At 42.4% G+C, this 24,311-nt stretch overlaps 5 protein-coding genes and 1 pseudogene across 5 annotated transcripts in view; 4 read left to right on the top strand and 2 right to left on the bottom strand.

The window, feature by feature from the left end:
* Positions 1–165: 165 nt before the first annotated feature.
* Positions 166–4,000, bottom strand: LOC149108232 (uncharacterized; annotated as a pseudogene).
* Positions 4,001–4,151: 151 nt separating this feature from the next.
* On the top strand, positions 4,152–13,250 carry LOC110043958 (dual serine/threonine and tyrosine protein kinase-like). The gene is made up of 4 exons (XM_089295773.1): positions 4,152–4,905; positions 7,298–8,823; positions 9,621–9,867; positions 11,079–13,250. The coding sequence occupies exons 1-4, from the start codon at positions 4,276–4,278 to the stop codon at positions 11,472–11,474; spliced, it is 2,799 nt and encodes a 932-aa protein (XP_089151899.1). The 5' UTR covers positions 4,152–4,275; the 3' UTR covers positions 11,475–13,250.
* Positions 12,415–15,164, bottom strand: LOC110043961 (serine/arginine-rich splicing factor 5-like). Its single transcript, XM_089295775.1, has one exon. The coding sequence runs from the start codon at positions 15,070–15,072 to the stop codon at positions 14,119–14,121; it is 954 nt and encodes a 317-aa protein (XP_089151901.1). The 5' UTR covers positions 15,073–15,164; the 3' UTR covers positions 12,415–14,118.
* Positions 15,165–15,199: 35 nt separating this feature from the next.
* LOC110043956 (lon protease homolog, mitochondrial-like) overlaps positions 15,200–24,311 on the top strand; it is a 31,804-nt gene continuing 22,692 nt past the window's right edge. Inside the window, exons 1-3 of the mRNA XM_020749462.2 lie at positions 15,200–15,485; positions 17,304–17,387; positions 18,218–18,443. Of these exons, the coding sequence (XP_020605121.1) occupies positions 15,247–15,485; positions 17,304–17,387; positions 18,218–18,443 (549 nt within the window). The 5' untranslated portion in view covers positions 15,200–15,246. The remainder of the gene's footprint in view (positions 15,486–17,303; positions 17,388–18,217; positions 18,444–24,311) is intronic.
* Positions 19,467–21,592, top strand: LOC149108233 (uncharacterized; the record flags this gene model as incomplete). The annotated part of the gene is made up of 1 exon (XM_089296097.1): positions 19,467–21,592. A coding segment is annotated over exon 1 (519 nt), but the record flags the coding sequence as incomplete, so codon positions are not given.
* Positions 21,565–23,896, top strand: LOC149108234 (uncharacterized). The gene is made up of 2 exons (XM_089295679.1): positions 21,565–21,683; positions 22,144–23,896. The coding sequence occupies exons 1-2, from the start codon at positions 21,620–21,622 to the stop codon at positions 23,109–23,111; spliced, it is 1,032 nt and encodes a 343-aa protein (XP_089151805.1). The 5' UTR covers positions 21,565–21,619; the 3' UTR covers positions 23,112–23,896.

Below are 24,311 nucleotides of genomic sequence, written 5' to 3' on the forward strand. Positions count from 1 at the left end.
TTTTCATGGGCCCGGGGCTGCTCCCGCTGTAATCAAAACTTTACTCTTTTCTATTTTACCTCGGTTCTGAAACGATACGGAACGTCTCTCAAATTATCCAGACTGTTTAGAAAGACAAAGAGGTACCGACAAGGCTTATCTACTCTCCTCAGTTCGTGAGTACAGGAGAAGAAGACTTTTGTATATTTACATCGTGCTGATCAAATCCACTGCCGTCTGCGCCCAAACATCCGGTTCCACCTTCTCCTCCTCGATGACCTTCACAACAAACTCTCCAGCAGATACTTCACCTGGCCATCCTGTGGAGCCATGAATCGTTCCGTGCTTTGTAGGTTTGATTGTTGGACCCAGGGTCAGTGGTCCGTTGTTTAGCAGGAACTGTAGGGCGAACCCTTGAACTACAAGATGCCTGACGGTAGGGATGTACAGGGCTGCCATTTCTTCCAACTGGTGTGCCGAGGTGTTCGATATGACTTCGTTAACGACTGTTAGACTATCTAAGATCTTAGAGAAAACCGTGTGTGCCTCTTCAAGGCGACCTTGTAGGGCAACACTAATTGAGTGGGTGATGCGTTGACTGCTGAATTTGGAAAGAATTAACTCGAGGACTTTTTTCCTAGTTGGCTTATCAGCTACATTGAAATCGGTGTTTGAAGATTTCCATTCCATTGCATGAGCTAACCCTTCAATCAAAACCTCTGACAGTACCCGTCTTAGCACTTTGCTCACCAGGCTTGTCAAATGTAAAGAAAGCTCTTCTGGAGATTGGTCTTGCAAAGTACTCGTCTTCGCCTTTGCTCCATATGCTAAAGAGAGGGCATATCTAAGTTGTGGATTGAGAATGTTCCTTGAGTGCAGCTCGACGTCCTTTTTCCCCTTTAAAAACTCTTCAAAAGTACGTTTGAAATCATTAAATATTCTGTCTAGAATAACCCCTTTCATGGCGATTAGGAATCGAAGGAAAGGAGCGTCATCCTTATTCCAATCAAGCGGAAAATGACACTTTGGCCGAGTCGCGTTTACACAGAGAAGCAAATACAAGTGACTCAGACGTTCCTCCAACTCCTGCAAACTTGCAATCAATGGAATGACCTCCGCTGGGGCTTGCATTGTTGCATTGAACCGAAGTGCTTCTGGCATGACCTTCTCCTGAAGACTGAGTAAACTGGATGACACCAGCTCTCCTACATTTTCTTCGCTTGCGATGTTTGAGGTTAATGTGGTATATAAAGATCTCTCAACGCTTTAGTAGTGTCAAATTCCAATTGACTTCCAAAGATACTGGGGAGGTTCTGCTTTGTTCTGTCCATGGAATGAACGAGACTCATCTGCAGGAAAATGAGCTTGTTCACCACTTGCTTAGCCTGCCTTTTGATGGTTTCTTCAAGAACACCCAACAAACCATCTTCAAGTTTGCTAAATATCACGGGCGCTGGGCTAAAGGTTTTTTCCTTCAGTCGTCACGGACGTTTTGCGCAGATATTCCATAAAAAGAAGAACAACTGTCATAGGATTCACTGACCGCTATCAGTCTGTGGTGTTGCAGTTGGGCAAAGACAATTTTCTGCTTGTCAACTCCCCTCTCTGTTTCCTCTTCGTCGGAACCAAGTTCGTCGGAGCTTCGAGCGTCGAATGTCTGGGCGCCAGCCGATGTGTCTACCTTGTCACACACGAACATGAATGACAACTGTGGGTGTTTGTCTTGAAGGAAACGAATCGTGTCGAGATCCTACAATGCAAAAGAATAAAAGAAAGAAAATGAGATGGTAGGTTGACATCTAGGAATCAGAACTGAATCAAATAAGCTGATCCACCTGTACGTTTCAACGATTACTGCGACTCTTTGCGTTTTCCCTTGATCTCTTTTAATAAAGAAGGGTGGGAGGAGGTAGGGGTGGGAGAATCTCTTCAGGAGCTTTGCAGTGTGCTGTGTTAATATTTTTAAATAATTAAAATATTTAAAAACCTGAAATTGTTTTGGTTGGGGGCAGGGGTCCAAAGGAATATTTTTCGGCGAGGAACTTAATTAATTTGAGCATTCTGCCTACATTGATTAGTACACTAATCAGCTATTGATTCTGTACACTCGTTTGACATTTCAAGTTTGTCCGATAAATCGTCACACCTCCCTCCCTCCCAGGGGGAGAAACCTCTCTCTCGTCACCATTCTTCTCATGGCCACCGAAAAACTCCACCGAAACAGGCTAAATCCAAAATCTTCTCTGTCTGCCAGCTGCGTTTACAGCATTTACTACGATTGCTTTGTGATTAATAATGTTGCACACAGTTTTACCCATTAATATCGATAAGAAAATGTCACACTTCCGGGTTAGATATCCCGGATGTATTGTATGGGGACAACAAGTTCTATCGTGACTGTTTTGTCGCAGTCTTTAAAACATCAATAGGTAACGTATAACGGCCCAGAAAACATGATTATAAAGTGCGCGATTAAAGTCAGTTATTATCACGCTGTAACAGATGGGTGTCTCAGTAACATAGAGTCTGTTCTTTATTACCTCCGTCACAAAATAACAACTAAAATATGGGTTATTAGAAACATCCGCAATAAGGTAGCTATGGCCCATACTTGAAACTCACCGGTTGCCTCAGTTGTGCATTTCCATCGAAGATATACACGACGAGAGGTTTAGTGCCTTTTTCAAAGAATTCGTCCACCATGCACATCGTCTAGAGCATCATTCTCATTCCTTCCCGGGGAGTCGATTGATTCGATTCCGCTTTTCAGAAAGGGATGATTCAAGGCAATTTCAACGATGTACTTCAGCCGTTCGGATTGCTCTCTACTATCATCACAAACCACCGCATATTCCTTAGGAACTCTCTTTGTGAACGTAACCATAGGTTGAACTTTTTCTCCTGCTTTGTCAACGACCCTGATTTTATTTTCACCCATCGAGTGACTGATCTTGACTATTCGAGAAGCACAAGCTGTCTCGTGGACTGGTGAGTAGGATCCGCCAAGGAGTTCGTTCAGAACCGCGCTTTTTCTACAATTTCGATTACCAATAAAAACTACCGAGGGTCTTTTTTTTTTAATACTTGTTAGATTTCTTCCATGTTCAAGCATAGGCGTACGGGCCGGGAGGCATTAGCATTAGCTGGTGTGAGGTATTTGCAGTCGTGAATTAATTAATTTCGGTATAACGTTCAAGAATCATATTGTAGATTATTGACTGGAGACTCAGAAGATCTGAGTCTGTTTAACGGAAACACCAGATGAAGAAAGCTTCTCCCGTGTTGCTAAATTTTACAAAATCGACGGCGAGATTCTGGAAGCTGAGCAGAAAATGTACGCGAGTTTTCGTCGTGCGCGCGGATTAGGCTGCATGACTGTTTCAGAAATGCTGGAGACAATGCACGAGAATGATCTATTTGATATGTTTCCAGAATTTTCTAATGTGGTACATATCCTTGCAGTGATACCTGCTGCATCGTGTTCTGCAGAACGATCATTCGGTGCGTTGCGCAGATTAAAAACTTACCTTCATGGGGCAAAAACTTGTCAGTAACATCGCACTTATTAACATTGAAAGGGCATATGCCAACTCTGTAGTCAACAATGACATGGATCGTATCATTAATATCTTCGGCCGTCGAAATGGCAGAGACAGCTATTTCTTTTAACGTGTTTTATGAGCTCATATGATAGAATCATACGAAAGAATATTTTCACTTCATCTGTAGGTCTATGTTAGTGCACCGTTAGTGACCCTTGTTTCTTCTCGGCTCAGTTTAGTAAATACTTGGACAACTTGAGCGAATTTTTTTGGGCAAATGGCTCAAAGCACCCCCTGGCAAAAACTTGCCCGTGCGCCCATGTGTTCAAGGACGAAGACATGGCGTTGATTGCTTCTGTGGTAAGCTTGGTGTGGGCTTTCATCTCCTCCAAACATTGAAAAGTCTCTTTGAACAACGACGCAAATCGTTCAGAATACGTTTTGAACTCCTCTACCGCCTTTTCTAGTTTTTCCTGCATTTTTGTAGCTCAGATCTATGAAAATAATGAAGTTAAAGTTCTCACTTAGAGTCTACCGAATGTTTTCTATAGCTTACGCCTCACAAACTACTTGTCACGCCGTGACAATAGGTGTGAGGCATTTTTCCACGTAAAGTCTGCTAAGTGACCCCTATAAACGACCTTTACGGCCTTGTTTAGCATTATTTGTCCTTGCCTGCGAACAACAGACATTTTGCCTGTCGCTCGAATGAAACAACGGGCAACATTGACTTGGTGACGTTTTAAACCAGAACATGCAAGAAAAGCTAGAGAGGGCCGTGGAAGAGTTCAGAGTGTATTATGAACGAGCTTCGTCGTTGTTCCAAGAGACCGTTCAGTGCTTGGAGGAGATGAAAGCCGAAGCGAAGCTTAGCGAAGACGCCATTACTACTTTAGCTTCGTCCTTGAACATCGAAGAGATGAAAGAAGCCCTGAAGAGTAGGACCTCGGTAGTTTTTATTGGGAATCGAAACTGTGGAAAAAGCTCGATTTTGAACGAAGTTCTCGGCGGATCCTACTTACCAGTCCACGAGAACCCATGTACTTCCCGAATAGTCAAGATTAGTCACTCGATGCGTGAAAATACAATCAGGGTCGTTGACAAAGCAGGAGAAGAAGTTCAACCTCCCGTTACATTCACAAGGAAAGTTCCCAAGAAATATGTGGTGGTTTGTGATGATAGTAGAGAGCAATCAGAACGGCTGAAGTACATCGTTGAAATTGCCTTGAATCACCCCATATTGAAAAGTGGCATCGAATTAATCGACTCCCCGGGAAGGAATGAGAATGATGCTCTAGACGATGTGGTGGACGAATTCTTTGAAAAAGGCACTACACCTCTCGTCGTTTATGTCATCGATGGGAATGAGCAACTAAGGCCATCGGTAGGTATCAAGTGTTATCTGTATATTGATTTGCCATTTGCGAATTCGTTACTGAAATGTTCAAACGGACTAAAAACACTGAAGTGTTGTCTCCCCCTGTTGAAACGTGATAATAACTGACTTTTGATTATGAAGCAGTCTTAGCCGTTGCAAGTGGGTAACCCGAAAACACTGACCCCCGGTCCGCGGACCCTTACTGCGGACCGGGTCCGCGGACTACTTATGGACCGCTCCACAGACTACCCCTACGGACCCCCTCTACGGACCACCCCCGAAATAGAATAAAAATAAGAAACAAATATTTTACTTACGGGTTGTCTAATAGATTAGTCGTGTCGGCAAAATTTCGAACGTCAGTGTGCAAATGTAACATTCTTGGGTTCAGGCTCGAACACAAGTTATATCATTACACATTGCCATTTCCTTTGCTGTGGCCATACAGTATATGACAGACCAGGAAGCCTCCAAGAAGCCTCCGGGAAGCCTCTGGGAAGCGTCGAAATTTGTGCTCTTTCCCCTCTGCCATTTTTTTCAGCCCATTCTCGCGCGGATTCGTGAACTCGTTCCAGGCTTAATAATTTGCTCAGCGGAATTACAGATACGAACAATCTTAAACAACCTAAAAACACACCTACCATAGCCCGATTGAGCCACGAATGAAAGTTAATAACTTTCCTTCTTTTTGTCATCGGCATCTCCTTACGCTGAAAACAGCTTTAAGGCATTTTTTTTTGGGGAGGGGGAGGGGGGGTTAATTACATTTGCACAGTGTAACACTCGAAATTTCGCCGATATGAGTATTCTATTAGACAACACATTAGTGAAATATTTATTTCTTATTTTTACACTATTTTGGGGGGTTCCGTAGAGGGGGTCCGTAAGGGTAAGCCCGTGGACCGGTCCATGGGTAATCCACGGACCCGGTCCATAGTGGGGGTCCGCGGACCGGGGGTCAGTGTTTTCGGGTTACCCGTTGCAAGTTCATTGATGTTGATTGAAATAACGGTTAAATGTGTTAAGGTGGCTTACTGCAGTTTGATGGATTAAAACAGCACAATTTCTAACTCTTTTGAAAAATGTTCCAAGATGTTTTTGCTTTCTCTATTTACTGTTTACTTAAGTCTTTTACTATTCTATATGAAACTTGAACAATTAAACGTCAACAAATGGCCAAAATGAACGACCGAGTACCTAAGGAGAGATTGGGCACTAGTGGGTTAAATCACGTTTTCTCAAAATCTACCAGGATGACCACCTCAAAATTTCAGGAATAAGAAATTGGCTCTGTTTTAACATTCATGCAAAGTAAAATAAAAATCTGCAAGACAGATTTTTCGTAAACTAAGAAAATGTGAAAGCAAAAATAGCTCAAAATCTTGTGCCTGTGCCTTTGCTTGTAGCTGTGCCTGTACTCGTGCCTGTGCCTGTGCCTTTGCTTGTGCCTGTGATCTCGCTTGTACCCTTGCCTTTGCCTTTGCTTGTACCGGTGCCTTTGCCTTTTCTTGTGCCCGTGCCTTTCCCCTTGCTTGTACTTGTGCCTGGGCCTTTGCTTGTGCCTGTGCTTTTGCTTGTGCCTGTGCTTGTGCCCGTGCCTTTGCTTGTACCTGTGCCTGTGCTTGTGCCTGTGCCTGTACCTTTCCTTGTGCCTGCGCCTGTGCCTGTGCCTTTGTTTGTACCTGTGCCTGTGCCTGTGCCTTTGTTTGTACCTGTGCCTGTGCCTGTGCCTTTGTTTGTACCTGTGCCTGTGCCTTTGCTTGTGCCTGTGATCATGCTTGTACCCGTGATTTTGCCTTTGCTTGTGACTGTGCCTGTGCCTTTGCTTGTGCCTGTGATCATGCTTGTACCCGTGATTTTGCCTTTGCTTGTGCCTGTGTTTTTGCTTGTACCTGTGCCTGTGCTCGTGGTTGTACCTGTGCCTGTGCATGTGTCCGTGCCTATGCCTTTGCTTGTGCCTCTGCTTCTGCATGTGCATGTGTCCGTGCCTGGGAAGATGCCTTTTCTTGTGCTTGTGGCTGTGCCTGTACCTTTGCTCTTGCCTGAGCATGTGTTCATGCCTTTTCCTGGGCATGTGGGCGTGTGCCTGTGTCACGTGATATGCCTGTGCTTGTGTCTGTGACTTTGTCAATATCCCTATGCTTGTAACTTTGCCTAAGCCTGTTACACTTCTGTTACACCTCTTCTTGTCCCTCCGCTGTACTGTTGAAACCGTTAAATAATTACTAGCTCCTCATACTCTACACTTAACTGCACGCCCTTCTCCCACATTTTTTAACCGGAGGAGCATCAACTCAGACTAAATAGCCTCTAAATCTTGTGAAAGGAAAACTACCCAAATTCAGCCGTTTAAGCCAGTAATTTTTATTTGATGTTGAGTTCATTTGATTGATCGTAGGATCTCGACACAATTCGCTTCCTTCAAGACAAACACCCACAGTTGTCATTCATGTTCGTGTGTAACAAGGTAGACACATCGGCTAGCGCGCAGACATTCGACGCTCGAAGCTCCGACGAACTTGATTCCGACGAAGAGGAAACAGAGAGGGGAGTTGACAAGCAGAAAATTGTCTTTGCCCAACTACAACGCCACGGATTGATAGCGGAGAGTGAATCCTATGACAGTTGTTCTTCGTTTTATGGAATATCTGCGCAAAACGTCCGTGAGGACCGTAGGAAGAAAACCTTTAGCAGAGCAACTGAGCTATTTAGCAAATTTGAAGAGGGTTTGTTGAGTGTCTTAGAGGAAACCGTCAAAAGGCAAGCCAAGCAAGTGGTAAGCAAGCTCATCTTTCTGCAAACGAGTCTGGTCCGTGCAATGGGAAGAACGAGGCGAGTCCTCCCCCACATGCTTGGAAGTCCGTTAGAATTTGACACTGCTAAAAGTGTCGAAAAATCTTTATATGATTCGTTGACCTCAACCATCGGAAGCGAAGAAAACATTGGAAGGGTGGTAAATTGCATTTTACTAAATCTTGAGGAAAAATTCCTCCGCGAAGCTGTTCATTTCCACACAACAGAACAAGTTTCTCCGGCGCACGAGTTGGAAGCACGCATGAATTGCTTGCTTCTCTTGAAAGAAAATTCCAAGTATCATCGCAGGCTTACCTGGAATAAGGAAGACGTACCTTTCCTTCGATTCCTGATCGTTTTGAGAGGGTTGGTCCTGGACAGAACTTTCAATGATTTAAAACGGAGTTTTGGAGGGTTTGTTGACAGAGCAAAAGAGGTCGTTGAGGTACATTCAAGAAAGATTATCAATCCACTACTTCGGCATGCGTTCGGGGTAGCTTATGGATCAGGCCTACCAAAAACGGAGAGCAGTTCTTTACCAAACAAACCTTCTCTAGAGTTGCCTGTACTTCTGACACCCGTGGTGAGCAAAGCGTTAAGAAAGGTGCTGTCAGAGATTTTGACTGAAGGGTTACTTCACGCGATGGAACGCAAATCCTCAAACGCCAATGATTTCAATATGGCAGATACGCAAAGTCGAAGAAAAATCCTTGAGTTAATTGTTTCTAAATTCAGCAGTCAGCGATCGCGAATCACGCGTGCTATTTGTGTTGCCTCTAGAGGTCTCCTTGATAACATACACAAAGCTTTCTTGAAGGTCATGGATGACCTCACTGGCCTAAATGACTTAGTGTCCAACAACTGGTCACGGCAATTGGAAGAAATGGCAGCCCTGTACATCCCCTCTGTGAGGTATCTTGCCGTTCAAGGGTTCGCTCTGCAGTTCCTGCTAAACAACGGACCACTGATCCTCGGTCCAGAAATGAAATCTACAAAACACGGAACGATTCATGACTGCACTGGATGGACAGGTGAAGTGTCCGCTGGAGAGTTTGTAGTGAAGGTGATCAAAGAGGAGAAGGTGGAACCAGATGTTTGGGCGCAGACAGCCGTGGATTTGATCAACACCATGTAAGTTTCAGCAGAAATCTTGTACATCCCACTAAATATATTCCTTATTAAACAGTCGAACGAATGAAAATAGGAATGAACGAAGGAGCGAACCAACGAACGAACCAGTGGAGGGAAAGAACGAACGAACCATCGAACGAAAGAACCCTGGGGACGGGACTCCCATATGAAAAGGTCGGGGAGTCTCGTCGGAAAATTTAAATTCAATCCCTAAAGGAGACCAATCTGGGTGTGGCTCGAACTTTATCTGTCCCCCAAAAGATACCACGTTGAACGGAAATGACAGCGTTTTTATTGTTTCTTCGAATGCACTCTAAAAGATACTTTCACGACCAGAAATAGCTGTGTTTCGTCCTAAACACCCTAAGTAAGACAGCAATCAGTGATTTACACCCCTAAGCGAGACGACGAGCATTCCCGATCTTTTCATAAGCGAAATCCACTACCCCCTGCACAAACAAAAGAACCTAGCATCGAACGAGCCAACGTACAAACTCACGAACAGACAAATGATGGTACACATATCACAGTTGTCTCATGGTGGCTTTACATTTATTTATGAGAGGGAGAACCATGTTCTGGAACTGAAACAAAACGTGACACAAAATCCCAGATTTTACTTCAGGCGACAGAAGTTTAAGTAGGAATCAAGGGTTAGCAAAAAGAAGAGTCGGCTCTCTTTAGCAATAGACTTGTACTCTTTTCCTTTTCCAGAACACGTTCTATACGCTTTTAGTAAACAACATTCGTTTGAACTAACGTATATGCGTTGCATTTCACCCGCTTTATGAATGCAGGAAAATACAAGCAAACATTGGCAAAGCCCATCCCAACCTTCTTTTTGTTCATGGTTGGCTAATTCCTGAACCTGGCGTTCTTCATGTTGTGATGGAAAAGGCAGAATTAGACGTGACAACGGCACTCCAGCAGGGTTTGCTTTCTCTTCAGACCCGCCTGAAGATAGCTGGGGATGTGGCTAACGGGCTGAAGGCAATACACGCAGCACATTACATCCATCAAGATATCAAAGCGGATTCCATATTGGTGAGCGGTCAAGGAACTACATGTAACAAATGCACGTTTTCTCAAAACGATCCGAATACGGGAATCTAATAGAACTTCGTTTAAAAGCCTCAAAAGAGGGAGAATTTTCATTTTGTTCTATAAATTTAGACCAAATTCACGATAGCCACGAATGGTTTTCAGCAAATTTAGACTATTCTGGCTTTCCAGCTGGTTATTTTGATCTCGTCTGTTTTCAGCGCGTAACAAACAGCTGACTATAAATTACAGCTATATATTGTAGCTTAGAACCACTTAGAAGAAAATTTCCCCGTCAAAATTTTACAATTAACTTTACTAAGTAATACAAAGAGTTTGATAGGAAACACGTATTAAAATGGCTCAAAATATAAGCCTTATAAATGATGACGAAAAGAAGCAACGAATTATTTACCGAACATCCGAAAACCGATGCAGTCGATACAGATTTGTTCGGGGAGTGAAATTAAAACAGAGTTTGGCCCTAATTTTAGCCTTAGCAATTCGGACACTTTTCGCTTTTGAGCTCGGTTTTTGCAGCTCGACTTATGAGCAAGTCTACTTTCATTTGGACAAGCATTCCAGCAGGACCAAGCTTTCAATGATTTCATTCCAGCACAATGAAACGGCAAACCTCCCGAAGACCAATCCAATCTCTTATAATGGTGACAGCTGCGTGCAAAATCGTAGACGAGTGCACCACAACCTTGTGCACGGCAACTCCACAAATAATTCCAATCTAAAATATAGACGGCTGTAACAGGAGATTTACGAGGGATGATCGGTAGACCGTCTCGCTCGCGCCTTCATCGCATGTTTCATTCAATGCAAAAAGTGAACACCGCGCCCTAAATTTCCTCGCCGTTTTTACTGACAGTACCCTCATTTAGATCACACTGAAATGTCCCCATCATTCAGTCGATTTATAATAATAAATTATAATTTTAATCTGGAATAATTGTGATTATTTAGAAAATCAATGAAATAATACTGATAATCGTATATAATTTCATCATAAGGTTGTCAGTGATAGGTTATTCTTAGTGCATCTCTCATTATCTGTACATGTGTTTCCTTAAAAAAGAGTCAAAAAACATTGCCGGGAAATATCTCAACTTTGGTAAAAATCAATACTATTGACCTGTTACTAGAGTCCAGCTGTATTGAGAGAGCTTTTTGTTGTTAGTTTTGATTTGCTGCCTTTATCTCAATAGCTTATGAGAGATGGTACAGCCAAAATAAATATGGCCAAACCCGAAAAGCCATTCGAGCGAACACGACAAGGAACTCCATTCCACATATCTTTGGAGATGCACAAAAACCACAGCAAAGGTCAAGGAAGTGATTGCTCTTACGACGTCTATGCCTTTGGAGTCCTGCTGTGGGTGCTTTGCGAGGGATCTGGGAACAGGCGTCCACAGGCCTATGATAAATACAGTACAATAGCAGCCATGAAGCTGGCAGTAGAAAAGGAGATATACCCTGAACGGCCACTGAAAGCCACTGAAGCCTGCTGGGAATTAATGACAAAGTGTTGGCATCAGAGATGTGTCTTAACAGCAAATGACCTGTGTCGAGAGATGGAATACATTATTCTTTCCATTCAGTGAGAAAATGAAATCATTTCCTGACAATTTAGTGGTAAAGCTGATGCATAGCAACAGTTTTTTCTTTTGTTTACAAATTCATCAGTTTGTCTATTGATATGATCCTGTTAGGCTTTGGGAGATACTGTAAGGGCCTGTTTAAACAGAGATAAGTTGTCCTGTACTCCTCCATAGTTAACCATCCAATGCGAGTTAAAGTGGACTATTCACATGAGAGATCATCAAGTTGACTTAGGTGCCTGAGTGGAGAGTCATTTGCTTTGACACTAGGGTGACCTGTAGGCCCTGGGAACCAACATTTCCCCATGCTAACACTAAAGCTATTTCCACCCACAAGGGCAAATTGTGACACACTGAGCAAGTACAAAACAGAGAGAGCTTATTTCTTATCCCCATAAAGAGAGAAAGGAAACCCTTCATTCACCAGGAACAACTTTTTTCCACTGTAAACAGGCCCTAAGAATGTAAGATAGGAATGAAGAATCCTCCATTGAGAAGTGAACATTGAATGCAGTTTACGACAAGTGACAAAAATAAGCTGTATTGGCAACTGAGTTCACATTGGCTCATGTTAATTGACCATAAACTCTTCCCAATAGAGTCAGTTGATTGGTTAAAAAAGTGGCCATATATGTCTTGCGTTACAATGGGGACAAGCGAAATATTCACTGATGCCTGTGAACTTTCACAAAAGTGAAAAATATGAAAAAAGATCCATCCTTCTTTCAATCAGCTTATACTCTGTCTGAGGCTTTTTAGGAGTTGGCAACTTGCAAAGTTTGATATCTCTGCCAACTAACCTATTTCTTTCAATGGCAGTAGCTTTTCTTACCATAATATAAAAAAATTAACTTACAGTTACCTTAGCAGAGCAATGTTTCATGACATTTGATTTTCATGAATTTCAAACTTATGTCTTTTTGCAGTCTAAAAAATGCAAACATTTGATGTGAAAAAATTAGTTTAATATGGTACTTTACCTAATTTCAGCCACTGGCAAGATTGAGCTTCACATTAGTTGTTTCCTAAAACAGCAAAGTCTTAATATTTGGATCTGAATGTGAGAACAACAGATTGTGTCACATCTTTCCTATGGAGTCGTTTAAAAATTTAGGCAAAGGAAATAGAATCAGAAGTAAGTTGACATTTGCCATTTGTCATACAACATGGAGCTTAATTCCTGTTTAAAAAAAAACACTAGCAACCTCAGCTACAGTACATACACAAATACATCTTTCTCTGACGCAAAATAACTTGTACAGACATACAGTATAGCTTCGTTTCTTTTTTTAAAGATAGATATTTTCTTATTTTACAGTATTTACATTAAAAGGAGGGTTTAGTTTGGCCAGATACTTGAACATTCCATAAACTTACATGAACTTGAAGTTTTGTCATATAACCATGACACACAGTATAATGTTCTCCTTATTTGTGAGGGATGTAGTTATTAGCATTTCATGTTCTCAATAATCTTTGACAATTTTATGCATATGTAAAAAGCTTTTTTGAGTCTCAAATGAAACCACAGTCCACAAGGAACTGTTTCACCCTCCATAACAGTTATGTATAAATAATAAAAACAGCTCTGATGCTAGAAAATCGTTAATATCTATGTGTAAGTTCTCATCATAACAACATCAATAAATCATCAATACATAATTTGTTGCAATTACATGTAAAACAACTTGACTGGTTGTACCACATACATGTACATGTAGTTGACCAGACTAACATTTAGGAGACAGGTGTCAATAAATTACAATCTTTACACTACAAGGGTTATTAGTGCACTGCTTCTCTTAGTAGACCGCAATACCCAACAGTTTTGCCTTAATTTAACCAAATGGCTACATGAACATAACAGCTACATGTAGTTCCAACCCAGATACGACTACTGTTACTATTCAGTCTGTTAGGAGGAGCAATACTTAAGACTTTCACAAGAAAGGCCATTCACTTTGAGAATGCTAAGCTGTATAGTTACTGAATCTTTCATGTATGGGGGTTTAGGTAGTCTTGGATTAATAATTACTGTTGTAATAGAAATGGTTACAACAGTATCCTCTAAATTTATCTGAGCTTTCAATTACACATTTAGAAGTTGCCACAATCAAGGAAATAGAACACAGTATTTAATTTTACATTATACGACCTGAGTGAAAAGTCAGGTCTAAAAGCATGCAACCATTTCAAGAAATGAACACTTTATGAGATGAAATCTCTCTACACCTAGACAGACAGAAAAATATATCACAGAACAATGTTCTTCTAGTATGCATGCTTTAGATTAATACAACTCACCAGTCCCTCTAACAGAATCTCAGCCCCTCCTAGTCAGTGGCAAGGAATGATGGTTCTACAAAGATTGGTTTGTTAACGAGACAATCGTGTGTTGCAAAATGATAGGGGTGGTTGGCTATAAATAACTAGTTTAATAGATTATTGAGATTTAACTTCTGAACAAGTGCAGGTTTTTTGAGGTGTCAATCCTGTACCATCTAAAAACAAAGACTGTCACAGACAATTTTGTTAATGCAATGTGTGTATTCCTATACAAATGAAGAAAGAATAAAGCGATCCAGTAATCCATTGGCATCCTTAAAATATACTGGGCTACTGTTCTGCTAAAAAAAATTGACCAGTCTCATCTGTGCTTCCTTGGGGATCTTGACCGTGAATGTGATCTTGATCTATGTTTCTTCTTTTTATGTGACTTAGATTTTGTTGAGGAATGCCTTTCTGACCTTCTCTTTGACTTAGAATTTGATGGAGATCTTGAATTGTGACGTGATCTTCTTGGTGACTTAGAATATGATCTTTTTCTTCGAGAATGTGACGTTGTCTTGTGGTTGGACAAAGAGCGTGATGTAGATCTTCGACGACTTGAGCGAGAAGGTGATACAGAATATGAATGCTTCTTTCTACTTCTTTCTGGTGACTTTGATCTGTCACGTGAATAAGATCGACGTTCTTTTGATTTTGACAAGGATGGTGAAGAAGAATACCTCTTCCTCTTTGGAGATGGTGACAATGATCTTGATCGCGACACAGAACGATCCCTAGTAGAGCGAGGGGTTTCCTCAATCAGTTTTATTTTCTTTCCAAGGAACTCATGCTTGTCAAGAGTTTCTAAGGCATTTATCATGTCCTCCTTGTTTGCAAACTCGACCACTCCTTCACCAGGTCTCCTCCTGTGGGTATCTGCGAAAGTAACTTCGCCCGCAACGCTCATAAACTCCTTTAGTTCAGACCATTTGGCCCTCGCAGGGAGGTTTTCGACTCGAATTCTGTGATTAGTTCGCACAGGAGGTGGTTTGGGCTGGCGAACTCTTGCAGTATACCCTCCTGCCACAGTGTATCCCCCGACACCATTTCTTATATCTTTCGCTCGCTCAACAAGAATACTCTGACCCATAAACTCTTTGCCGTTGAGTTCTTGTACAGCTTTGTCGGCATCGCGGTAATCCTTGAAGACGGCATAAGCGTATCCCTCCTTAAAATCGATGTCGCGAATTTTGCCGATGGACTTCAGCAAAGATTCTAAATCCTTTTCAGCAGCATTGGAAGGCAGTCTTCCACAATAGATCCTACCGCTCATGCCTTCTGGTAAACGCTGCTAATTCACGAAAAAATCTTTTCAGAAAAAGTCACAAACCACGCTCCAAATCCTCCGCCATCATAAGCGCAAAACTTTTCTGCGCATAACGGTTTGGAAAGACCGCTGGATGGCGAGAGGCTACCAAGCGCACGTGTACTATGTCTTCGGTGCGCCATGTTTGCAATCAGAAGACTTACATCATCATGTTTTAGCAGGAGTTTGAGCCGTAATTATCACAGGCTGTGCAAGCCATTGAAGTACGGCTCTCATATAAACAGAAACTCGTCGTTTCATAATGGTTTGGACTTTTTTCAAGTGGGAATCGAGCGATTTATTGTAGGTGTATTGGTTGGACCCAAAACGTTCACTACATCAGCAGAGCATTTTTCTGACGAGCTCTCTTGGAAAGAAAGGTGATTGTTACATTTTGTTCAATATTTGCCTGCTCTGTTAAGTTTAAGACAACCTGTCGGCTGTCCGAAGCTCTCAGTCTTTCAATTATGTAATGTCAATTATTCCAGATTCTTCTCCAGCTCCCAGGGACACCCCTGGTGGGTAGTACAGTTTTAAACCATGCCATAGAAAATACAGCCAGTCAGAACACAGGAATAAAATAAATAAAATAAATAAATAAATAAATAACTTTATTTAAGTGTCAAATGTATTTAGCACGAATCCCGTTCAAAGCCTGAAAATTTTTTCAGGTCTCTTTTCCAGAAGTGTTGTGGCTGCATTCGCATCTATCATCATTGTATTTAGCACTATTGTGCTAATTGGGGACTCTGTAAATAAATAAACAAATATTTCAAACAGAATATAAACTATTAAGAATCCCAACTGGTTGGAGGCTGACCAGTTGACTATTTACACTATGCGGTTGAGGAGATGAACTTGGGACTACCAAGAACAATTCCAGATAGTGGTAAAGTGGAGTATTTGTACCAGGCACCTTCAGATTTCAAATCCAGTACCCTAAATCACTCGGCCACGCCTCCTCCACAGGAGAGTCATTGTATTTCCAGCTTGCTCATCGTGCTGGCCTCTGTACATTCTATGACATGATATTTAATAGTGAAGCAACACTTTCTTGTGCCACACCATGAAACATCCCACGAGTCACTTGTATTTTCTCAGTATACTCACAAGCCTTTGGGCTTGAGTGTATACAGGGAGTGTTGTATAACTAGTATCTTCATGTTTTCAGGAATAATTCTCACACAATCCCATGATTCATGTGCATCCAATTTCAAGAGTCACATTCTGTTCAGGGACAATGTAGACCTTGAGATGTCCTCTTTTTAGCTTCACGAGGCATGGTTTCAAAAAATGTCTGGAGAACGAAGAAGCCTTAACTTAAGCAACATAATACCAATGCCGCCGACAGAATCTTTTAAGCCAAAGAAATCACGGGACTTTAACTTTTAGTTTGTTGCTTCTCGGATGATTTCACTGCAATGGGTTTCCACGCCAGAATTGTAGACGTCTGTTTATTTCAAGTTGTCATAAGCCATTGTTGTGGTAAACTGACCCATGCCAACATCTGTCAGTGCGTAGGAGATTTTTAACACCTAATCATACCAATCTCATAAGGTTTTTCATCTTTTTCTCAATAAAATAAAACTGCATATAAGGATGAACATTTTTAGTTCATTTATGCACGTACTCCGATGGAATTGACTGAAAATTGGCCGGTATGTTCCGGGATACCTCCTTCGAAAATGGTGTTGGGCTTTGTTTAATTTCGCTTCTGTTTCAAAGTTATGGCCTCTTTAGTAGAAGGAAACGTCCGCATTGGAAATATCAAAGTTTAAGAGGGTTTAGAAAAGAAACCAAACCACATCTGGAAAATCGCAGACACCCTTTTTGAGGGTGATGTGTGAGAAAACATTTCTGATGTAAATCGCGCCATTCCAACAATTCACGTGCGGAAGCAAACCAGTTTAAGCGAAGCAGTGTTTCTGGGTATTTCTTTTACTATCACTGCGACAATACCTTTTTTAGGAATTTCAAAGATATGATTGTATTCTATAACTATTAAGCTTTCAGAAAAGGTATAGGTTGATAGGGTTTTCTTTCAAAGTGCAAGTGCAAGAGGTTGATTTCCAAACACTGTCAATCCACCTACTATGATACCTTAAATTGCCTTACTGTATGCCTCACAAATTCTGGGAACTGAGTTGTTAACTCTTGTAGTGATGTTGGCAGTTTTTTTTTTTTAATTTTATTTCCAGAGTTCTTGATTTTAAGGATGGCCATGTTGTTTTGTATCCGAGAAGACACTCTAAATCACAGAATTCAAATAGCCAGAGTTCAAGGTTAGTCATGGTTTTGTAGATCAGGTTACATTAAACACTGCTCCACATTGTATATATGTGACATTTTTTTTGTTCAGTTCAATGGTTGCAAGTTGTGCAGCCACTTGTGTATTACAGCAATGCTTAATATGTATGGCATATTTGTTACGTATATTTAAAATTTCTTTTCATGAGATTTGTGGAACAGGCAGGTTGCTAATGAGCATTTATTTTCCTTAGCGTAAAATTCATTACAGGGCTGTGAATAAGGGCCTTACCCCGTACCACCTGTTTTGGCTGAGCATGCTTGATGGGTCCTTGATGTTGCAGTTGAACTTGCCTATAGTTGATACAATTCACCCATAAAGTAACAAGTTTGTTATGAGTGTGACGGTCAAGGCTACAGGCGAATCAAAACTTAAAGACAGCCCTGCATATTTAGACATGTAATTTAGTACTCCTGGAGTGGACTACCAAATGTTTATGGAGTTGTGTTATATATAATGCAAGAAATCAAATAGTTAAGCAACAGAGCAATTTTTCCATCTTTACATAGCCTCATCTAAACACAAGGAGGGTTGGGAGAATTCAAAACAAATATGCAAACCTGAGATGTAGTCAAGGGTTTGTATAACTTTTGAGAATTCTCCCAGCCCCCCGAGTGTTTAGATGAAGCTATGTGAATTCGGAAAAAGTGCTCTATTGCTTTAATTTATTAAATAATTCTCAAAAATATGCGCAAATCTAAAACGTCACAACCGTGTTTACTTATATCTAAACACACTTATTGACCAATTAGAGTGTGCATAGTGGTTCAGTAATTTTATGGTAAATTTTCTTGACCATCATAGTGGCCAGTCCTCAGAAGGAGCCAGTGGAAATGGGAATGATGATGGAGATGGTGGAGACAAGAAAGATGATGGGGCTGAGGTAGTGATAGAGGACAAGGCAGGGGCTAAGGTGGACCCCTCTCTGGGGGCCCTTACCCAGGTGGTAGTACCTGATGTGTTCCCTGAGGTGCCTTTATTACCAGTTCATAGAAATCCAGTGTTTCCACGATTTGTTAAGATGATAGAGGTACATATTAAAATTTTTTCTTGTTAAACAGTAAAATAATTGAAAGGCCACGTGCAAGAACGTCCCCTAGATTTTTCGGCCATTTTTGAAAGTGCTTAAAACTAGCTGAATTTTGGCATGTGGGTTTCGTTTCACCTGAAAAACATTGCTCTGAAGTTTTTTTCGCTGGGTTGCTTTTCGTTCTCGAGAAATAACGTATGCAAAAAAGGCACACAGGTTGGAAAAACCGAGTGGTTTATTGCATACGCAATATCTCGAGAACGAAGCGAACTTTAGCGCGAAAACTACGGGACATTGCTTAACATACCTGAACGAAACTGCATGCGAAATTTGGAGCGTTTTCGACAAAGTTCACCTTTGATTAAAATACCTGACGCCCTTTTCCCGCCGAGTCCTTCAAATAAACGAAGCTGAGCCTTTGTTATGATAAACAGAGCTGATCCTTTGTTATAATAGCCAAGCCAAGCCTTTGTTATAAGTCGAAGTCTCGCCTCGGTTTATTATAACAGAGGATCGGCCTGCCGCGACCGCAAGGACTTTGACCAGCAAAATATCAATTTCACGCAGCTTATATAAGCTCAAATTTGTTGATTTCAGGTCAAAAGTGCTTAAAATGTTGACTCATGTTAACGCGCGGCGGCAAGGATGTTGATTTCTCTTAGAAAGCAGCAAAATGTCAATTTTACGCTACGTAAAAGCTCAAAAATGTCAATTTTAGGTCAAAAAAGGTTTAAATGTTGATTTCATGTTAACCCGTGACGGTAGGGATGTTGATTTCACTTAGAAAACAGCAAAATGTTAATTTTACGCAGCGTATAAACTCAAAAATGTTGATTTCAGGTCTAAATAGGTAAAAATGCTGATTTCACGTTAACGCGTAATGGCAAGGATGTTGATTTCACTTAGAAAACAGCAAAATGTTCATTTCACGCAACGTATAAGCTCAAAAATGTTAATTTCAGGTCTAAATACAGTACCGCTCAAAAGTAAGTTACCACCGTCTCGCGAGACGTGTCTCATTTCTCGTGAGACTCGTCTCGAGAGAAACGAGACGAGTCTCGTTTCTCGCGAGTGCACTGGAAGTACCAATGCTACGGATTCGTCGGTATTCGAAACCTGTTTTGTTAATAAGACGTCTGTATCGTATCGTATCGATTAGCGTGGGAGACACGATTTTCATTCTCATCAGCAATGCGTGTGTACCATGTGTTTATTATAAATTCTCAAGCGTCCAGTATTGTTTCATATACATCGGCCAAACCTTTTTTTTATTCCAGCCAGACTTGCTTAACGTTTAGTTTTTGTAAATACATTCACGATAAAAGTTGTGGAGTTTTGTCACCCGATCTACGTGTGGGAAGTTAAAGCAGCGATCGAGATCACCAAGTCAACACAGCAGCGCCGCCTATGTTTTGCCAACTATCGCTCCCAACTGATTTGTCGGGAAACTCGACGAACTTTTTATCCAAAGATTGCGAACATACGAAACGACGCTAAGTGTTCCGTCGAATAATTTAATATTCAAACTTGCGAACACACGCTTTGCACATACATGTAAGCCTCGAACTTTTTATTCAAAAGTTGCGAGCACGCCACGCTTTGATCATACTTCACTTCACTTAACATTCGAATAACTAATTTATTCGAACTTGTGAACGCTCGCTTTGCACATGAAATCCGACTTGACTAACTTTTTATTCATACTTGTGTACGCTTGACAACACACGCTTTGTAAACATAAGGAATCTCGACTACCTTTTGAACACACACTTTAATCACTGAGCCTCGACCAACTTTTTATCCATATTTGTGTTCACACGCTTTTTGCCACATCAAACCTCTAACATTTTATTCAAACTTGTGAACACATGCGACACCACACTTTGATCATGAAACGTCAACAAACATTTTATTCAAACTTGTGAACATGCGACACCACGCTTTGATCATGAAACTTCGACTAACTTTTTATTTATACTCGTAAACATGCTAAACCACGCTTTGATCATGAAACCTCAACTAACTTTTTATTCATACTCTTAAACATGTTAAACCACGCTTTGATCATGAAACCTCGACTAACTTTTTATTCATACTCGTAAAAATGCTAAACCACGTTTTGATCATGAAACCTCGACTAACTTTTTATTCATCAGTCTTAAAATCGGAGATTCTCACGTGTTCAAGTTCATATAAGAAAGATTGAGAGATAACAAATGAGATTTTACTGTCACGCCAGTAAAATATAGTTAATGGAGCGTGACGTACGTTCTGAATGAGCCGTTCATGGCGGCATCACTTTCTATAGAGCTATTGAGCAGTTATATTCCAAAGGTCAACAAACTGTAAGCGTTATTGTAGCCAAACCTAAAACATTGTAGCTTTGTTATCTTCTGAACGTTATAACGTACCATAGCATTGGTGCAAAGCATTAAAGCACTATTCATGTTTAAGATGTTACACGTGTTAGGGTAAGCTGTTCGGTAGTACAGCCTTTTCTACTGGCTTACAAGCAGACGAACGTCTCCGTATAAAAGCTCGGAAAACTGTTCGGAGTCCATTCTGAGTTCGTCTAAGCAATGTAGCTATTACTTATTGTAAATCTATCGTTTAATTTTCGTAAACCTTCCATGGCTCGCTCTCGCCGCTCGTCGAATACTGCTCGGGTCGCTACCAGAAGTGAGGACCTATCGAAGCTATCCAGCGAGGTCCTCAAACTCCGTCTTCAATCGCTGAATTTGCCCATAACAGGCTCCAAAGTGCAACTCCTCGCCCGGCTCAAGCGAGCATCGACGGGAAAGGCCAGTCAATCTAAACGAAGACCTGGTCGGCCTCAACGCACTCGTCATACGGCGAACAAAACATCCACACAACAGCCGTCCACTACAGCCAGTGAAATCGACGCCACTCAAGGCCGGCGTCTCAGCATTCCGGAGGACAGCGCCCTCTCCGACTGCGCCTCGCTGTCTTCTATTGAGGACATGCTGCAGTCAGACACAGAGGAAGATCTCTTCCATACTAATCACTCTACTGATCAAAGAGACGCCCTCAGTCCAGCGCAGCGTTCTGCCATTGAGGACATCGTATCCCGGTCCGTACACAGCGCTCTGGATGCCGTTCGTACAAACAGCGCCTTCAGCCCAACGCCCTCCAGCCAAACTCTCGCAGCTTCGGGTATGGCGTCTCCTTTGGGTCTGTCGAGGCCAGTGGACCGTAATATGGAGGACAAAATACTCCGGGGTGAGTACGTTGATCTTGCCTTACTCTTACCTGACAACTTGTATCAGTCCCAGGCCCCTGAAATTCAGCTCCGCTTAGACGACTCGTCCTCAGGTCCCCTGGGTTCCCCGGTCACCATGGTTAGGAAAAGAAAACCCGTTATAGACTCTTTTCAGAAGTGGCTGGAGGCCTACATGGTGTACATGTTGGTCATTGTAACTGCCTATCCAAGACGGGCCCTTGAGCTGATTAAGTACCAGCAGATAATTAGTCGCGCGGTAACTAAATTCAAGGGTCTTGCTTGGCTTTCCTACGACCAGCAATTTCGTCGCCGTGCCTCTTCCAATTTGTCCCTTCAGTGGGACAAAGTAGACCTGGAGTTATGGACGGTGACCTTCTCGGGCCTAGCTAAGCCCCATTGCGGTATCTGCTCGAGTCCCTATCACGCTGAAGATCTCTGTCCTTCCGCTGACCCCTACAGAAAACAGCGTCGTTCCCAGACGGTGTGCTTTGACTTCAACAAGTCCTCTGGGTGCCGGCGCCGAAACTGCAGCTACCCGCACGTGTGCCGTTGCTGCTACTCAAACGGCCACACCGTCCAAGACTGCCCTCAGCAACAATCCAGTGGCCAAGCCCGGAACGCGGGAGTCCCCAGACCCAGTGAGCGAAGCAAGAAGTAAAGTGGAGCAGCAAAGGCGTCATCAGAAACCATTAGTATCCTCACCTATTGACATTTATCGCTTAGATTTAGAATTAACCGATCACCCAGATCGTAATTTTGTCTTTAATTTGCTAAGTACGCTTAAAGAAGGCGCTCGTATTGGTTATCGTGGGCCGCGTTCAGCCCGGATTTCCCCCAACCTTATATCTGCGACGCAGCACCCTGATGTAGTTTCTGCCAACCTGCAAAAGGAAGTGAACTTAGGACGGGTAGCCGGTCCCTATCCTGCCCCTCCCTTAGCAAATTTCCAGTGTCATCCAGTGGGAGTTATTCCTAAAAAACACTCAAATGACTGGCAAACTATTTATCACCTCTCCTACCCACAGGGAAATAGTATAAATGACCACATTGCCAAGGATCCCTATTCCCTGAGCTATGTTCGGGTAGACGATGCAATTCATATCCTCCAGTCCCTGGGAAAGGGAGCCTTTATGGCTAAGACTGATCTTAAATCAGCCTTTCGCCTTATACCAATCCACCCCGAAGACTGGAACTTACTGGGTATTTTGTGGAAATCTCAATACTATGTGGACATGTACCTACCCTTCGGGCTTCGCAGTGCCCCGTTCATTTTTAATCAGCTCTCCGATGGGCTCGAGTGGATCCTAAAACATAACTATGGTCTCCAGCGGGTCATTCACATCCTGGACGACTTCTTCATCGCTGAAAGTTCTAGATTAGCTTGTCTTACTAGCTTCAGCACTCTTACGGGTATTCATGTCACTTAGGGCCCCGGTAGTAGCGTCCAAGACCATAGGCCCCTCCCAAGAAATAGAATTTATGGGGATCGTTTTAGATAGCATTCGCATGGAGGCCCGCTTACCCCAGGACAAACTTTCCAGGACTTACGACTTGCTGACATCCTTTAAGAAATGCCGCTCCGTGCGCCTGGTTGAGTTACAATCACTCATTGGTACTCTCCAGTTTGCATGTAAAGTGGTAGTTCCCGGCAGGACTTTCCTTCAACGCGCCATTAATTTAACTAAGGGTGTCCCTAGTCGTTTTCATCACATCAGGCTTAACAGGGAGTTCTTTAGGGACCTCGATATGTGGAAAGTTTTCCTCTCCAAATGGAACGGGCGCTCCCTTTTTCTTGAGTCCACCACTACCCCTACTCCAGACCTAGAGCTCTACACTGACGCAGCGGGCTCCGCGGGGTTCGGCGGTTATTTTCAGGGAAAGTGGTTCCAAGGGCACTGGCCTCCCCATATGCTTTTGAACCGAGAGCGGGGTATAAGCATTGAGTGGCAAGAACTCTTCCCCATCGTTGTTGCCTGCGCTATATGGCACCCACTTTTCAAGGGAAAACGTCTGCAGTTTTGGTGTGATAATGAATCAGTGGTATCTATCATAAATTCAGGGCATTCAAAAGCTCCCCTTATCATGGAACTGGTCAGAAAGCTTGTTCTCCTATCCATGGAACATAATTTTCTTGTACGGGCCCGTCATGTCCCTGGGGTTTCAAATGAGATTGCTGATGCCCTCTCCCGCTTTCAGATGCAGCGTTTCTGGGCCCTCGCACCCGACGCCGACCAGATTCCTTGTACCATCCCGCCTTCACTAATGACCCTTTGAGAGAGGAAGTGCTCACCTACGCTTCTTGGGGTCTTTCCAAGAACACAAATCGAGCCTACAGCTGTGGGGAAAAACGCTTTTTACAATTCTGCCTGTTGAATCGTCTCCTAGGTCCAGACGGGGATGTCCTACCCGCCTCCGAGGGTACTCTTATTTATTTTGCCTCCTATCTCGCTAGAACGGTGCGTCATAGCACAATTAAACTCTATTTAGCAGCTGTTCGCAACCTCCATATCACTGCTGGGTACAGTGACCCTCTGAAGGGCAAGCTTCTTCTCCACAAGGTTTTACGCGGTATTCTCCGCTACCAAGGCGAACAGCGTATTCGCCGTCAACCGGTTACCCCTCAGGTT

The sequence above is a fragment of the Orbicella faveolata genome, unplaced genomic scaffold (genome assembly GCF_042242905.1).
Source record: "Orbicella faveolata isolate gen_17 unplaced genomic scaffold, um_ofav_v1 contig_26, whole genome shotgun sequence".
NCBI classification, from domain to species: domain Eukaryota; kingdom Metazoa; phylum Cnidaria; class Anthozoa; order Scleractinia; family Merulinidae; genus Orbicella; species Orbicella faveolata.

What these genes read in the sequence shown, in the direction of transcription:
- LOC149108234 (XM_089295679.1), top strand. Translation starts at nt 21,620, where the DNA reads ATGGCGTCTCCTTTGGGTCTGTCGAGGCCAGTGGACCGTAATATGGAG. An exon ending in GGAGGACAAAATACTCCGGG is followed by an intron (nt 21,684 to 22,143) that starts GTGAGTACGTTG and finishes TGACCCCTACAG; the next exon opens with AAAACAGCGTCGTTCCCAGA.
- LOC110043958 (XM_089295773.1), top strand. Translation starts at nt 4,276, where the DNA reads ATGCAAGAAAAGCTAGAGAGGGCCGTGGAAGAGTTCAGAGTGTATTAT. An exon ending in ATGAGCAACTAAGGCCATCG is followed by an intron (nt 4,906 to 7,297) that starts GTAGGTATCAAG and finishes GATTGATCGTAG; the next exon opens with GATCTCGACACAATTCGCTT. An exon ending in GTGGATTTGATCAACACCAT is followed by an intron (nt 8,824 to 9,620) that starts GTAAGTTTCAGC and finishes TTATGAATGCAG; the next exon opens with GAAAATACAAGCAAACATTG.
- LOC110043961 (XM_089295775.1), bottom strand. Translation starts at nt 15,072, where the DNA reads ATGAGCGGTAGGATCTATTGTGGAAGACTGCCTTCCAATGCTGCTGAA.